The sequence below is a fragment of the Diabrotica virgifera genome, chromosome 4 (genome assembly GCF_917563875.1).
Source record: "Diabrotica virgifera virgifera chromosome 4, PGI_DIABVI_V3a".
In the NCBI taxonomy this organism is placed as follows: domain Eukaryota; kingdom Metazoa; phylum Arthropoda; class Insecta; order Coleoptera; family Chrysomelidae; genus Diabrotica; species Diabrotica virgifera.
In genome coordinates, this window is record NC_065446.1 from 90,014,329 (window position 1) to 90,032,588 (window position 18,260).

The window sequence follows — 18,260 nt, forward strand, 5'->3', positions numbered from 1 at the left end:
CCAAATTATTGAATCTCTCCTCTAATGTAGAATGTAGCATTAAAATAAAATCTTTATTTTTTAGGTCTAGGATGTATTTTAGATTAAGAAAACTGAATAAAAACTTGCGAGATCAGACAGTCAGCAAAAAAAGAAAAATGTCAAAAATAATATTGTAATTATTTTTTAATAGACGACTTTTTATTTTTTATATTAGCTACATATTTTAATTTACAATCTGCTTCATCGAAGCTATAAGTAAATAGTTTAAGTGATAAATACATGAGGAAGAAGCTGCCCTATGACAACCCTCCTATTCATTTTTTACATTAGATAGTCTCCTTCTTCTTCTATTAGCTCTATAACTCTGTGAGTTTTTGCTCTTTAACAATGTTCTTCCATTCTGCCCTGTCAGATGTTTTCCTTCGCCACTGCCTAATGTTCAAGGTTTTAAGATCTTTCCCTATGTTGTCTATCCATCTTTTATAGGGTCTTCCTCTTGTTCTATTTCCTTGGGCTTCCTTTTCTTGATTACTTTTACAGATCGATTATCTAGCATTCTTTCCAAGTGACGAAAATAGTTTACTCTTTGTGACTTTACAAATCTTACAATATCTGGGCTTTGCATTAGTTTATCTAGCTGGTAGTTCATTTTAATTCTCCATGAACCGTCGTTGCAATGGGTGGGCCCAAATACATTAGATCATAAATTTAATTGATTAGGTCTGTTGGTCAGTTGCAATCCGGGAGGAGCGTTTAGCAGTCTTTCTTCATCATTTGGATGACTTCTCAGTCCATCAAAGTAGTTCTTTGTGATTCATTGAATTTCTTCCTCTACCAAAGGTGTAGCTGAATCCTTGTATAGGGTTTTATTGCTTACATACCAGGGCGCGTTGAATATATCATTCTCAATATTTTTGACCGGACTCTTTATTTTATCTTGATATTTGATGGCTTTGAACAACCCCAGAGAACACCATAGGTCCAAAATAGTTGTATCATAGATTTATGCAGATGCAGTTTATATTCAACGGCGAGTTTTGATTTTTGACCCATTTGTTTTCTTCGAATAAATATTCTTGAAAATTCAATTTTTCCAATTAATAATTTTGCATTTAAAAAACAGCCAAAAGTACTAAATACCTCATTTGTTTTGAAGCACGAAAACATATATTATTATAACAAGTGACCATATAATTATTGCAAAGACTTAAAAAAAATGTTGTTACATATGTGACAAGGTTTTTGTTACATAGGCTGATTATATGTATCATTATAATCAGTGTTTTTACCCCTCATATTTTTGTGAATTGTATGGACTTATTTTAATAACGTATGTAGGTACCATTTAAAAATATTACGATGTTTAATTTCTAATTTTAAATGTCAATAAAATGTAAATATATGTACATGATACATAAAACTACTTTTATTTATTTGTATTATAATCGAAATAAAATCATGCTGTATCCGCTAATAAAAGAAGTTTTTAATAATCTCAGCAGACTTTTACATTAATTAGTTTTAAATACCAAAGCCTTGATTTAATATCACCAGTTCTGAATGAACGATGGGCTCCCTTGCTATTTAGTTCCCGGCCCCAAAAAATACTTAATCCGGCGTTTAATATCACATTCATCGTAAAAAAAATAATAAAAACATTTAAACTGACGAAATTAAAGCAGTCCTTCCTTGTATTTTAAGAACGCCACTCTCCACTGACGTCACTGCGCAGAACGGGCGAGACTTGGTCACGCTGTTCGTTCTCATTGTATCATGACTGTAACCTCATAATTTTCTGACTTATAGTGTTGCAAAAAAAAATTAATTTGGGATAAATAAATTAAATAACTTTTAATTCAACTATTTTACCAATTGTTTTGAAATTTAGGGTATAATTTAGGCACCAGAAGTCTCAGCATTCCGTGTAATAAGAAGGTTCTAAGTTAATTTTTACATAAGTTATGAATATTTAAAAAAACTCAAAATTTATGATTTATTTTGCAATTTTCTAAGCAACCAATACGGGTAGACGTATTCAGCGAACGCCATATTGAAGTTTTTTATACGATTTATGAGTTTCTCACTCTCAAATTTATTTAAAAATTCGCTGGAATTCGCTTTGCTCATTCTGAAAACCTTCACATGCGTGCCTTAAAATTGTACTTTTAACACTTTTAACACATAAATAGCTATTAGAATACTTGGTTATTTTTAGTTTCTGTCAGATGCTCTATATGGAAAACCAATTATGGATGTGGCACGTGCTTTATCACCCCACACTTCAGTGTATCTATATGTTACTACTAAACCCAGTTTTATTACTAAAGCAGTTTTACAAGCATTAGGATTTCCTATAATCCTACACACTAAAGGTAATATATATTATTCAAGGAGCATGTACCTAATGATGGCTATTACTCACGATGATGAAGTTTGCAAGGCGAGTGCCGTAATTCATCAGAGTGAGTAATAGCCATTACACGCGAATAGAATACTATACTTTTTCTACGACCTTTTTTATTTTAATTAGTAAAGAAATATAATTATTAACTACCCGAGATTAAAATTATAATTTACAAAAATAAATGTTATTTACCAATAGTACGCGGCTGATTAATTAGTTGCCTACTATTAGCAAATGCTGTCTTACGCATTGTAAAAATATAACAGGAAATAATCCATTCAAGATCTATTCGTTTCCGAAAAATTATAAGCACTTTGTACCTACCTTTCTACCTACATACAGGGTGATTGATTAGTGTGAGGAAGCTCAGTAGATCTGTTATAGTAAAAATTACAAAAAAAAGTTATTGACAAAAATTGTAGGCAAATTTTAAAATTAGTTACAATCTTACAGGGTGTTCCATAAGATGGTGGCAGACCAAACTTATGTTTTTTAAATGGAACACCCTGTATTTTATTTTAAATTTGAAATCTGCTTCACTTTCAGATCACAACAATGTAAAGTTTTATTGTGTTATGCCCGGTATTTAAAAAGTTATAACCCATATTACCTGAAAATCGTATCAAGTTTAACTCCCTGTATAATTAAAAAGGAGTATAGGAACATTGATCTATTGCAATCATATTTTTTTAATTATTGTTAAAAATTATAAAACATATTCGTTTTCATAATATTCGTTAAATCAAATACAGGGTAAGTCAAAATGCCAGTACATTATTTTCTTGGTAATTTTAAAGAGAACACCCTGTATTTTATATCACTATTGAAAGGTACTAATATCGTACTTTAAATTTTATGAAGTACACCCTATACCTAAAGTTATCAGTTTTCTAGATATTTTTATTTTTCCATCAAAGTATTAATTTGGTAGATATTTTAACGTTTACCAATAATTATTGTGAGTTGGCCATGATTGATTTGTCAGAAACTCACAGTTTGACATTATTGTTTATTAATTCGGTAACGAAATAACGACACAGAAAAGAAAACAATTTATTTCAAATAAAATTTTTAAAAAATAACCGACGGAAAATTAAAGAAAAATAACAACACATAGAAAAATAAAAAACAACAGTAATTTTAACTTATCTTACTTAAGTAAGGTGTTCAAAATAACCTGCCAAAACATCTATGCATACTTTAAAGCGGTCATTGAAAGAGTCAGTTGCTTACATTACTAAGCATTTGTAAAGAAATATTTTGAAATGCAATTAGTATTATATTTGTCATATCATCCCTTGTTGTTGGAGGTATTTTATATACTTAGTTCTTAACGTAACCCCAAAAAATGAGTCCATTTTATTCAAATCTGGGGACCTTGGGGGCCACCTTACCGGTCCATCCCTTCCGATCCATCTTTCACCAAACTGATCATTAAGTTCACCACGTACTAATTCGTTGTGGTGCGCAGGAGCACCGTCATGTAGAAACCACATTTGTTCACGTATATTAAGTGGAACCTCTTCTAATAATATCGGTAACTGATTTACGATAAAATCTAAATAAATCTCACCATTTAAGTTATCTTCAAAAAAATATGGTCGTACTACATGGTTACCGACGATACCTCTCCACACATTTAGATACCATCTTGTTTGACTATGTGTTACTATGTGGTATGGATTACTTGTTGAATAGTTTAGTGAAAGGTATGCCTATTAAACGAACCGTTTCGATGGAATGTAGCTTCTTCACTAAATAGGACATAATCAAAAAAATCTCTCTGCTCATTAATTTTTTCTAAGGCCCATCCACAAAATACTATTCGTTTCTGAAAATCATCATTATTTAATTCTTGGTGCTTTTGAATATGACAAGGGTGAATCTTGTTTTTAGATAGAATGTTTTGAACAGAGTAGTAACTATAATAATAATAATAATAATAATAATATTTATGGCCAGAACATCGAGGCCATGGGTGAAAACGATATGTATAAATATCTCGGAGTAAAGCAAGCGCGGAGAATTGACCATAAACAAATGAAAACAGAGATAACTACTGAGTTTATACGAAGGGTAAAACAGCTGCTTCGCTCACACCTTAATAGTAGAAATTTGTTTAAGGCACTAAACACCTACGCATGTTCCGCGCTTAGCTATTCATTTGGCATTGTTAAGTGGACAAAAACGGACATAGAAAATCTTCAGCGAAAAGTAAGAACGCACCTCACAAAGGCACAAAAACACCATCCAAAAAGTGCAGTAGAAAGAACGACATTACCACGGAATTTAGGAGGAAGAGGACTTATGGATATAGGTGAGCAATTAGACAAACAAATTGCTAATTTAAGATCTTATTTTCAGATGCAGGCTGAAACATCTACTCTACATCGCGCTATCTGCGCAGTAGATGACACAACACCGATAAAACTGAGGGAAGCAGAACTTCGCATAAACCACCTTACTAAGGACGAAAAAGTGCGCGCCTGGATGGGTAAACCTCTGCACGGGCGACATCCCAATGAGGTCAGCCAAGATTATGTCGACAATATAGCGTCGAACTACTGGTTGACATCAGGAAAGATGTTCCCTGAAACGGAGGGTTCATTACTGGCCATTCAGGATCAGGTTATACCAACCAGAAATTACCTGAAATATATCATCAAAGACCCTCATGTTCAAAACGACAGATGCCGATATGGATGTCAAGCCCAAGAAACCATCCAACATCTTACAGGGGGCTGCCAGGCATTTGCTGCAACTGAGTACAAGGAACGGCATGACGCAGTGGGAAAAATCCTTCATCAGGAGATAGCTATCAAGCTGGGACTTCTCCAAACCGACCATCTCCCATATTATCAATACGTCCCTGAGAGTATGCTTGAGGATGGCAACCACAAGCTATACTGGGACCGCACTGTGCTCACAGACCAAACAGTGGCGCATAATAGACCAGATCTCGTATTAGTCAATAAATTAACGAGACAAACAACCCTCATTGATGTGGCGATTCCTAACAACAATAATCTACGTACTAAATTTACTGAAAAGATCGCCAAGTACAGAGATCTGGAAATTCAAATACGGAGACAATGGAGAATGCAAAGTACCCAGACGATACCGATTATTATGTCTACTACTGGAGTCATTCCGAAGACCCTCCTCGAAAGCATAAAAAAGCTGGGTCTTAATGAACATCTTTATAAGACCATGCAGAAAGCAGTACTACTCGCAACGGCCAGATGTGTACGAAAATTTTTGGGAGATACACCTGCATACCAAGTCACCTAGGGCTCGATAACACGGAAAGAGTCCCACCAGAGCTCAATCCTTTTGATACCGTAGGTATCTGGGATGAGTCAATTTTCCCCTTAGAGGGAGTGTGAGCCGTATGGCTAAATCTGGATAATATTTATAAAATGCACACCCATGAGAATGGAGAATAATAATTTATGTTTAGGATCGCTGCCTGGGGATCGCCAGGGCACGTCTGGAGCCGGCGCTGGACGTGACAGCATGCGGGACGTCGGTGGCAGGGTGTTGAGGAGGCGGGCCCCTGTCATACAATTAGCTACAGCCCAACCACAACCACAACCACAAGCGAGCCAAACAACAACAAGAGCTCCACCCGCCGAAGGTGCTGCGATGGATCATCAGCCGGCGCTCACTCAAGCGGGACGGCCGAGGCAGCGCATGAAATGGACTGTGTCCATTAAGGTTGATCTGAACCCCCCCAAAAATAAACTACACATTCAAAAACATTTGAAAAAAATTGAGAAGGTATATGTGATCACTAGAAGTATTTTGACAAATTTTGAGCAAACTTCATGTTTTCGTTTTCGAAAAAACTCAAAAAAACTCCTTTTTTTCAAGTATAAAGCTGGAAAACTAAACATACAATTTTGTTAATTTTCTTACAGCATAAAGATATAATCCTAGGAAATACTTATGAATTTTTTTAAAATTTTTGAATGTACAGTTTTGACACAGTAGGAAAAAATAATATGTTTCGGCTTATAATAAAGCTACCGGTAAGAAATTGGATAAAATTTCAATAACAACATATATAAAACTGTAACAATGGAAAATATTTCCAATAAAGTGTTGAATATTTTTTCCTAAACATATGAAAAATCTCGATAAACAAGAATTATATCTTGAATTGCCGCTAAGAATTTGTGCAGCCATGACATGGCGCCATCTACACCATCGGTAATATTTATGATCGATAGATAGCAGTGCCTTCTACTTCAATCGCGTCACACAGAATTTTATCCTAACAGCGTTGCCATATCAATTACTTTGTACAACAAAATGTTTTAATGTTAGTAGGTAATATAAGCCTACTACTATAACGTCTATTTATAACGCATCAACGTGACCTTCTGAAATTAATTTAACTACTTTTGTTGAAATATTTTCAGTCACCTTGGCCGTATTAGATTTTGATATATTTAGGGCCGGTACTTTCTGTTTCGATTAAACCCTAGTTGGCAATTGGCATTTTAATGTTTTTAAGTACCATAAAGTTGTCTTTTTTTATTTGTATTTTTTCATGTATCTCTGAAGCTTTGTATTTGACTATATTTTGAATTGGAATTGGAGCAGTCTTCATTTGTCAAATAGTGTTTCTAATAACTACCATCGATGGTATTTCTCTTTTGTCGCACTTTTATGTTTATTAAAGATTTTAACTGAAATTATTACTTTATCTTTAAAATTTTCATTGTCCATTACTTTTTGCATTTGTGGTGAGCTAAATTTAAGGGAAAACAATTGGACGATATGTAAATTGATATGGAGTAAGAGCAGTAAATAACCACTTCTAAAATTAATTGAGGAGAGGTTAAAAATATTGTCACCTTCATATTAAAAATAAAAAAGGATCAATATACAAGGAATAATAGGTAACAATCAATTTTAAAAATCTTACATCTATATTGATTTCTTCTCTGTACAAAAACAACAGAAATAAATAAGACAAAAGAAAAAATGTGTTGTCACTTAATAATAGGTATGTTAAATAAACGTATTGATTAGTCTGATGGAAGTAGAACTTAAAACTGTTATATGGAGCTAATCTGGATCGGTATAAATTAAATGAGAAAGAAAAAAAATCTAATAAACAGTTTCTTTAAGAGCAGGAAGAGAAAGATTATGGAATATTAGAAAATGAAAACGGCGCGGCAGAATAATCATCGATAAAGAACTAAAAAGAGGAAACGCGATAACGATATCTGGAACAATTGTTTTATCTGATAAGAAACGAAGAACAACCAGAAATTGCTATCAAAATAAAAAATATAGTAAAGCAGTGTGGATTGTTTCTGTGTTTGAAAAAGGTTATGGGTTTTTACGAGCTTGTCCGGACGGGTCAGTAAGTGACAATAATATTGTGGAAGTTAAGTGACTGTATTCATCCCGAGAATATACATCTCTAGAGGCAGCCGAATCCATAAAAACATGTAGCTTGTTAAGTGAATGTCCCTAAAGAAAACAATAACTTCTTCTTTAGCCTGGTTGCATCCACTCCTGGACAAAGGCCTCCCATGAGTTCTCCACTCTTCTCTGTTTTGTGCTATTTGGTACCAGTTTCTCCCCACTTTTGCTTTGAAGTCATCTAGCCATCGTCTTTGTGGTCTTCCTCTGCTACGACTATGCTCGCGTGGTCTCCAATGTAAAATGTTTCTCGTCCACCTTTCATTGTTTTGCCGTGGCACGTGTCCTGTACTATCCAGCTCCATTTCATTTGCGCAATTCTTCCATTAACAGATTCCACCTTCGTCCTGTTTCGTACGTCCCATTTCGAATATGTTCTCTCATAGATACTCCTAAGATAGCTCGTTTGATGGCCCTCTGTGTTGTTCTTAATATATTGGCTGATAACCCTGTAAGTGTCACGGTCTCCACTCCATAAGTCATAACTGGTAGAATACAACTGTTGAGTATCCTTTTTTCTAGATTTATTGGTATCTTTTTGTTTTTCAACACATCACTGAGTCTTGCAACTGCTGCCCAAGTAATTCAGATTCTTATAGCTATCTCGTCCGTTTGATTCTGTTTGCCTAGTTTGATCGTGTGACTCTTCGACACTTTCGATCTCACTTCCAACTAAGTCGATTCTGATATTTTGGTTTGTCATCACTTTTGTTTTATTTAAATTCATTTTTAAACCGCCTTTCTCAGATTCATGTTTAAGCATCTTTAATATGTAGATTGGTTCTTCTGTATTGTTTCTTATGAGCACTATGTCATCGGCAAATCTTAGATGACTTCCTTGCGTTATTCATTCCGTTTAATACGGTCCAGAGTTCTATGGAATCGAATGCCCCATTGTACAGCAAGAACAACAATACAAATGAAATATTAACGGTAGGCGGTCAGCAGTCTGAGAGAGTAAAAAATATATTTACTGGGAACGATAATCACAGAAAATAACGATTATACTCCAGAAATAAGAGAGAATTGAAAAAGCACGTGCCAACTTCGTGAAAATGAAAAAGATTTTATGCAGCAAAGATCTGATATTGGCCCTCAGAATAAGGCTAATTATATGTTATGTACACAGTGTGCTTTACTAAGGAGCTGAATCATGGACATTAAATCGAAATGCAATAAATCGACGAGCAAGCCAGAGAAGAACTAGTTTTGGTGTTAGTGAAATAGTTTTGAGTATTTTTTTCTGTTAACAATCATTTTTAATATCTTTATTATAACCTTTTTGGACCTTATTCTGCGGTATCTCATGAAACTGATTACGCAAAAAGATCTCATGGGAATATTTTTCTCAAGAAACACGATGTTTTCGCCTTGCTTAAACATATTTTGCCGAATTTAAAATCAAAATCCTATTCTTTTCTTCTATTCTTTTTCTATCATACATTGACTTTATTCTCTCAGATATTTTTAGTTCTTAACACGTTGATGAACAGAACGTCTATAGACGACATCTTTAAAATAACGAGTTATGACAAAAAATCGGTAGATTTTTGTAGATTTTTTGTCACATTACATCTACAGATGCATATGAAATATAATACGACATCCATGGTCGTCGTCCACATGTTTACAAAAAACATATTGTTTCCATAAAACAAATTTAGCAATTTCGCTATTACACTGGCGGACAAAAAATTTAGGTCACTAGATGAATTATTTGATGCCTTGGATTTCCTAAACCTGTTGTCCGATTTGAATGAATTTTTAAGTATGTTATAGCTTTATTATTTAAGAATCTTAATGTGTTAATATTGTTGCTAGACAGGTAAGTGTCATTTTATACCGGATGTAACAATCATACTGTGTTTTTCCTTAAAGTTCGGAACACTCTGTGGAATATTATAGTATAGATAAAATATTAAGATTAGAACTCAATTGTAGCCTTAGGCTTTCTTAATATTTTCTTTTTTGATTCATTTGCTTATGTTGGATAATAAAAAAGTTAGGTACTTTAACAACTAGCCATGCTATTCATCAATACAGGGTGTTTCTAAATAAGGGCGACAAACTTTAAGGGGTAATTCTACATGAAAAATAATGACAATTTGCTTTATAAACATATGTCCACAAATGCTTAATTTCCGTGATACGGATGTTGAATTTTTTCTTCCAACTGACGGTTTATTTCTTGCTCTAAAACCGATTGAGATATGCAACTGAAATTTGGTAGGTTTTAAGAGGTAGTTATTGCGCATTGTTTGATATACCATTAAGAATTTTATATTCACCATTGGCGTTCATACGGGTATAAATATTTTAGATACATCCGATATGCACGCCAATGGCGAATATAAAATTCTTAATTGTATGCCAAACAATGCGTAATAACTAGGTACCTCTTAAAACCTACCAACTTTCAGTTGCATATCTCAATCGGTTTTAGAGCAACAAATAAACCGTCAGTTGGTAAGAAAAAATTCAACATCCCGTATCACGGAAATTAAGCATTTGTGGGCAATGTTTATAAAGCAAACGGTCACTATTTTTTCATGTAGAATTACCCCTTAAAGTTTGTCGCCCTTATTTAGAAACACCCTGTATTGACGAAGAACATGGCTAGTTGTTAAAGTACATACCTACACCTAACTTTTTTATTATCCAACATAAGCAAATGAATAAAAAAAGAAAGTGTTAAGAAAGCCGAAGGCTACAATTGAGTTCTAATTTCAATATTTGAGGCGTCCAGAGCAACAGTGGCCTAACCCACATCCCACAATTTTACCAAAATGCTTTTAATACATTAAAGTTATGCATTACTTCAGTGTTTTCAGATGCAGAGTGGCTGAAGCAACCATCGCTTGAACTAGTCTGCATCTAAAAACACTTAAATAAAGAATAACTTTAATGTAATAATATCGTTTTGGTAAAATTGTGGGATGTGGGTTAGGCCACTGTTGCTCTGACCGCCTCATTTTATCTATGCTATAATATTCCACAGAGTGTTCCGAACTTTAAGGAAAAACACAGTATGATTGTTACACCCGGTATAAAATGACATTTACCTGTCTAGCAACAATATTAACTCATTAAGATTCTTAAATAATAAAGCTATAACATACTAAAAAAATTATTCAAATCGGACAACAGGTTTAGGAAATCCGAGGCATCAAATAATTCATCTAGTGACCTAAATTTTTTGCGCGCCAGTGTATATTCTACTTTGCAAAATTCATATAGTGTCACAAGACTTGCTTATACATTTGACGCCCTGTCCGTCAACGTGTTAAAAAGTTTATGTATAAACAAAATTTGTGCTAATACATTTTTACAAGATTGCACAAGCAGTCATAAAATTTTTATCCATTTTTCAATGTGAGATAAGAGATGACTAACAACTGGAATATTTAGTTACTGAGAAACATAATATGCAATTAGTCTACGATGTGAGGCCGCTCTCGTCAGAAAAAAATTCTGATTTGGTTTCTTTGCGGATTCCCATTCAAAAATGTCCCCTTTAAATAAATCAGAAGGGTGCCGGCGAAATTTTTGGGTAGAAATTGTCTAAACAATGTTTCTAAACAAATTCACAAGATTGGTAATTGGTATTTAGTGTAACTCAATCTGAATCTTTCTGAATCTATTTCGATTATGACTGGTCGATGTTGGCTGCGGGGGGAAACTATGGAGTACGGTTCGGAAGCTTGGGAGTAGTTGCAACTGTGAGTTACTCGAAACCCAGCATAGATCGAGGTTGCGCCTTTGCGCCATCTCCTATAAAAGAAAGTAGTTTTATCTTTTAGACTATGAATAAGGTGAATATTGATTTCTTCGGCCAACTCCAGGAGTTTCCCCCATTTACATATGGTGACTGCTTAAGTCCTGTAAGTCCTAAACTGTAGGTTGGTTGTTGGTTTTCCACAGTTTTGTCGTGCGATATGATTGGCGTATGTAATTGATACATTGTAAATAATTAAAAAAAAAATAAATTGTTTATAAAACTATGGTAATAATAATATACAAAATTTAAAGAGAAGTAGTCCCGGTTGTGTGGTAGCTCCCGCATGAAAAATGCTTCCCATTCAGTTTCTCTGGAATTTCTGCTCAAAAATGTCTCCTTTAAACATTATGAGAAGGGTGCCGGACGGCATTTTTGGGCAGAAATTGTTTAAATAACTTTTTTCTACAACCTTGTTAAAAATGCAATTTTTAGCACTCCATACGAGCGTTAAAAATGCTACTTTAAGGCACTAGTGCTTTAAAATTTTTAAGGCACTGCAGTTAAAACTGAATTGTCAAATTGTGAAACGTCAAAATATTTATATTTCATATTTCATTTATTAACATTACACACAGTTAGTGTTCAGGTTTCTACATTATTACAGAGTCATCATGTAGAAATCTACAATTAAGTTGAAAATGTTACCACAGTAACATGCTACAGTACAGCCATCTCTAGGATCAGAAACAAATTAATTAAGGGTTCATATCAACCTTAATGAAAACATTTTGCGCTTCTACCCTACTACAAGGTGACTAACCTCGGTCAAGAAACAATCGGCTACCGACAACAGCTGTATGCCGAATTTTGCAGGACGTACCCAGATATTCAAGTATCGGAGCAACGAGTATCAGACCAATACCGGGTAATTATAAGAAACAACCTTATCCCAGAGACCTACCCAATTATGTCGTAGAAGCCCACACATTAGAATATGTGCACATGCTAATCTACTGTGCAGCAACAGCAATTGCTAATGTAATGGGCGTTAAGATCAGAACACGACGGGGTACTAACAACGGAAGGTCTGGTAACAGAATTGCACCCTGGGAAAAAAGACTGCTCGGAAAGATTGAATTGCTGCGTAGGGATATTGGTCAAGTCACAGAATATATACGAGGTGTAAGAAGTACAAGAGTCATCAGGAGAGCTGAAGAAATAATACGGAATACTGCAAGACACTCAAGATACGATCCAGAAAACAACACAGCCCAACAGTGCCTGGATACATTAAAACAAAGACTCTCAGTTTATTCAGGATGACTAAGAAGGTACAAAGTGAGTAACAACCGAAAATCCGACAATGCCCTTTTTGAGACTGCTGAGAAGGCGTTCTATCGGAAACTCAATTCCACCGTAGAAAATCTCGATAAGTCTTACCCAAGCCAAGAAGAAATTCATGAGTTTTGGGGAAATCAACTTTCCACACCAGCTGCACTTAACAACAATGCTGGATGGATAGAAGATACGGCACAGAACTGCCAACACTACACTACTACTCTCTACGAACCCTTCACCACTGAAGAAGTCTCAAATATCATCAAAGAGCTTCATAACTGGAAATCTCCTGGACCAGACGGAGTTCAAAACTTTTGGCTCAAGAAGTTCTCGAGTGCTCATGAATGCTTATCAATACTAATTAATCATGTTATTTCTAATCCGCAGGATATACCATCATTCCTAACTCAGGGAACCACTTATTTAATACCGAAGGATCAAAATAACACCCAAGATCCAGCAAAATACCGCCCAATTACTTGCCTTCCATTTTTGTATAAGTTGGTCACATCCTGTGTAGCCCGGCGTATCTACCAACACTGTGCTCTGAACAATATCATAGAGCCTCAACAGAAAGGATGCGCTAAGGGTTCCATGGGTTGCAAAGAACAACTTATCATCGACTCAGTCATTTCTAATCAAGCATATTCCAAAAAGAGGAATCTATTTACTGCTTTTATTGATTACAAGAAGGCCTTTGATTCAGTGCCGCATGAATGGCTTATAGATATTTTAAGAATATATAAAGTCGATGATAATATAGTGACCTTTTTACAACATATAATGACAGAGTGGAAAACTAGAATTCACCTTCAAATACCTGGTGAAAGTAACATCGAAACTGAAAATATCGTAATCAGCCGGGGCCTGTTTCAAGGAGATTCGTTGAGTCCTCTGTGGTTCTGTCTAGCTATGAACCCACTATCTCAGCTATTGAACTCCTCAGATGCAGGTTTTAGCATCAAAAATAACAACAATGTGGTGGCGAAGCTTAATCATTTATTGTACATGGATGATTTGAAATTAATGACTTCCACTCGAAACCAACTCGACGAGATGCTAAAAACTGTAGAAACTTTTTCTAATGATATTAATATGCACTTCGGACTACATAAGTGTCGTATTTTAAATATAGTCAGAGGAAAAGTACAGCCCGGAGGATTCGATATGCAAAATGGCCAGAACATCGAGGCCATGGGTGAAAACGATATGTATAAATATCTTGGAGTAAAGCAAGCGCGGAAAATTGACCATAAACAAATGAAAACAGAGATAACTACTGAGTTTATACGAAGGGTAAAACAGCTGCTTCGCTCACACCTTAACAGTAGAAATTTGTTTAAGGCACTAAACACCTACGCATGTTCCGCGCTTAGCTACTCATTTGGTATTATTAAGTGGACAAAAACAGATATAGAGGCTCTTCAGCGAAAAGTACGAACACACCTCACAAAGGCACAAAAACACCATCCTAAAAGTGCAGTAGAAAGAACAACATTACCACGGAATCTAGGAGGAAGAGGACTTATGGATATAGGTGAGCAATTAGATAAACAAATTGCTAATTTAAGAACTTATTTTCAGATGCAGGCTGAGACATCTACTCTACATCGCGCTATCTGCGCAGTAGATGACACAACACCGATCAAACTGAGGGAACCAGAAATGCGCATAAACCTCCTTACTAAGGACGAAAAAGTGCGCGCCTGGATGGGTAAACCTCTGCACGGGCGACATCCCAATGAGGTCAGCCAAGATTATGTCGACAATATAGCGTCGAACTACTGGTTGACATCAGGAAAGATGTTCCCTGAGACGGAGGGTTCATTACTGGCCATTCAGGATCAGGTTATACCAACCAGAAATTACCTGAAATATATCATCAAAGACCCTCAGGTTCAAAACGACAGATGCCGATATGGATGTCAAGCCCAAGAAACCATCCAACATCTTACAGGGGGCTGCCAGGCATTTGCTGCAACTGAATACAAGGAACGGCATGACGCAGTGGGAAAAATCCTTCATCAAGAGATAGCTATCAAGCTGGGACTTCTCCAAACAGACCATCTCCCGTATTATCAATACGTCCCTGAGAATATGCTTGAGGATGGCAACTACAAGCTATACTGGGACCGCACTGTGCTCACAGACCAAACAGTGGCACATAATAGACCAGATCTCGTACTAGTTAATAAATTAACAAGACAAACAACACTAATTGATGTGGCGATACCTAACAACAATAATCTACGTAGTAAATTTACTGAAAAGATCGCCAAGTACAGAGATCTAGAAATTCAAATACGAAGGCAATGGAGAATGCAAAGTACCCAGACGATACCGATTATTATGTCTACTACTGGAGTCATTCCGAAGACCCTCCTCGAAAGCATAAAAAAGCTGGGTCTGAATGAACATCTTTATAAGACCATGCAGAAAGCTGTACTACTCGCGACGGCCAGATGCGTACGAAAATTTCTGGGAGATACACCTGCATTCCAAGTCACCTAGGGCTCGATAACACGGAAAGAGTCCCACCAGAGCTCAATCCTTTTGATACCGTAGGTATCTGGGATGAGTCAATTTTCCCCTTAGAGGGAGTGTGAGCCGTATGGCTAAATCTGGATAATATTTATTGCTTCTTGGAATACAATAAGTCCATAGCAAGAGGTTTGTTCGACAATACAATAATAAAATTTTTTGAACAAATACGTATAGTGACATGCAGAGATAGTATAACAAAATAAATAGGTATTAAATGAGTAATACACACATGACAAAATTACATTACAAAGAGACGAATAATAGTGATACAAAAATTACAAACAAAAAAAAATGTAAACATATATATAAATAAACGGTAAATATAGAATTGCACAATGGAACTTATATGAGAAAAATTATTCATTCAAGAAAAACGCTCTGAGTTTTAAAATGTTCCATATGTACCCCGCAATGATTTTAGCGTTGTTGGGAGTGAGATTATCAAGAGCATTTAATAGTGAATCCATGCTTTGAAAACAAATAACTACTGGTTTCATAGTGCTATAGATAGGACAGTTAAATAGAAGGTGATCAATAGTTTCGAGTTGTCTTGTGTTACAGGCAGTGCAAATATTATCTGGATCGATAGAATAGTAACATCCCTTATAGGTGAATGAAATTCGAAATTTATTACACAGTCTCAGTTGGGTTATAGTCCGCGTGACCTGTATTGGCAGTTTAAGTAATAGGTAAGGGTTTGGGGTTCTATATACTTTAAATGTAGGGTAGAAAGACAGAAAAGAAGACCTCTGAGATAAAGTTATGTCCATTTCATGCAATTTGTTATAAAATTTTAGCAGTAACATTTTCTTATTTTTATTAAGCGAAGTGAGACTGAGATTAATCCATATATCTGTACAATCAATGAAATCAAACATACCTTTAACCTGTGCTGCCCAATTATATGCTTCATCTGCTAAACCTACTAATCGTAGTTGTTGATTGTAACAAAGTTTGGGATAACGTTTATCGTCCATAAGCAGAATTTTTTGTAACCAACTCAAAGTCATTTTAAAAAGATTATACGAATATTTTACACGTCCCGTTTCTAACCGCGTTGCATAGTCAGGGGTGTTTTTTGGGAGTAACAGAATTCGTTTTAAATAAGTAGTTTGTACTTTTTCGAGAGCTTCAGTATATCTAAGTGCCCAAACGGGAGCGCAGTTTGACATCACACTCAATGCCAGTGACTCAAAGAGTTTGATTCTTGGTGACCACGAGTCTATTTTACTAGATGTTAAAATTGGAAGAATTGATCCAACTGCTTGCTTGGCTTTATCGATGGTTGTATAAGACATTTCGCGAAAAAGTTATGATTTAGTAAATGTCACTCCCAAATAGTTGTATGCATTGGTTGAGATCACTGGATTATTGTTGTAAAAAAAATTAATCTTGTTTGTGGTATGGCCTTTTGAAAATATGAGTATTTTTGTTTTTGTGGTATTAACAGTGAGATCGTTGGATTTAGTGTAGGATTCAAGTAATTTTAGTTTACTTCCAACATCCGCTTCAGAGTCAGCTAATATAACTAGGTCATCAGCATACAGGAGCAGCAGAATTTCATTTTTTGAATCAACGCTTACACCTCGAGCACCATTTCCGTAGAAGAATGTTTCAATATCCGCAATAAATAAGGAAAAAAGTAATGGGCTTAAAGTTTCACCCTGTAGTACACCAGCCGTAACATCAAATGACCTAGACAGACCATTTGAAGCATTTACTTTAAAATAAGCAGTTTGGTATAAATTTTTAACGATTTGTAGGATCCTAGATGTCGCACCAGAAAGGTATAATTTTTGCCAGAGTAATGCGTGATTTACCGAGACAAATGCTCTTTTAAAGTCAACAAAGATGGAGAATAGCTTACGTCTTTTATGTCTTATGTGAAACTGAATAATAGAGCTCAAGGTGTAAACATTGTCAATACAACCGCGGCCTGGTCTGAAACCCGCTTGAGATTCAGGTAGAATATGGTATTCCTCGCACCAAGATGAAAGTCTAGACTGAAGTATGTTGGCAAAAATTTTAAGTGAGCAATTTAATAGTGCCAGACCTCTATAATTTATGGGTTCATCAGGAGGTCCACTTTTATGAAGCATCGAAAGAAGAATTTCACACCAACTTTTAGGAATGGTTCCGGTTTCAAAAATCTTATTAAACAGAGATGACATATAAAGCACCCAATTATGAGGAAGACAGAGTAGTAACTAAGTTCTTGTTCATTGGAAATACTCCTTATACTTGTGTGTGGGTTTTCTGTAACTGCCATCAACACACTCATTTCGTTTTCCTCTGTCACACTAGTTTTTGTTCGTTCATGTTTTTCATAATTCACTGAACCAGTGCGGTTAAATCGATCTTTCAATAATTTTTCAAATGTATCTTGTCTAGGTTGCCGCCTATCTGGAAACCGTTCTTGATAAATTCTAGATATAGTGTAGGAAACAAAGGTTGAACCTTGCAAAATGGACACAAGTCCGGTTTTATTTTTTTTCTGGTAGATCAAGGGGTGCTTATTATAAGACTAACTTTTTCTGAAAAAATTTCGCCCCGGAACCCCCTTTTTCACCCCTTTAAAGGGGGTAATTTGTGGTTTTTGCGGAACGTAGCCCTTCCTGTACCTTTTACAAAAAATTTTTTTTATAGAAATATGAAGAGGACTATATTTTCTATGATTTATTTCCCGACAGCATATGTCTATCATCCTACGTTTAGCGGGGGTGGCGCCCCAAAGTTGACAAGTTTTTAAAAAAGATGTTTTTAAAAAAAATATATTTTTCCCTAACTGTAACGGAAATTAGGAAGAAATCCTGCGACAATTATTCACAACTAAGT

At 35.3% G+C, this 18,260-nt stretch overlaps 2 protein-coding genes across 3 annotated transcripts in view; one reads left to right on the top strand and one right to left on the bottom strand.

The window, feature by feature from the left end:
• Positions 1 to 18,260, top strand: part of LOC126883057 (esterase FE4-like) — a 197,700-nt gene that overhangs the window by 147,616 nt on the left and 31,824 nt on the right. For both annotated transcript variants that reach the window (XM_050648252.1, XM_050648253.1), the window contains exon 8: positions 2,198 to 2,354. In XM_050648252.1, coding sequence (XP_050504209.1) covers positions 2,198 to 2,354 — 157 coding nt within the window. The remainder of the gene's footprint in view (positions 1 to 2,197; positions 2,355 to 18,260) is intronic.
• LOC114337611 (uncharacterized) overlaps positions 1 to 18,260 on the bottom strand; it is a 1,328,959-nt gene that overhangs the window by 28,605 nt on the left and 1,282,094 nt on the right. The gene's annotated exons all lie outside the window — the stretch shown is intronic.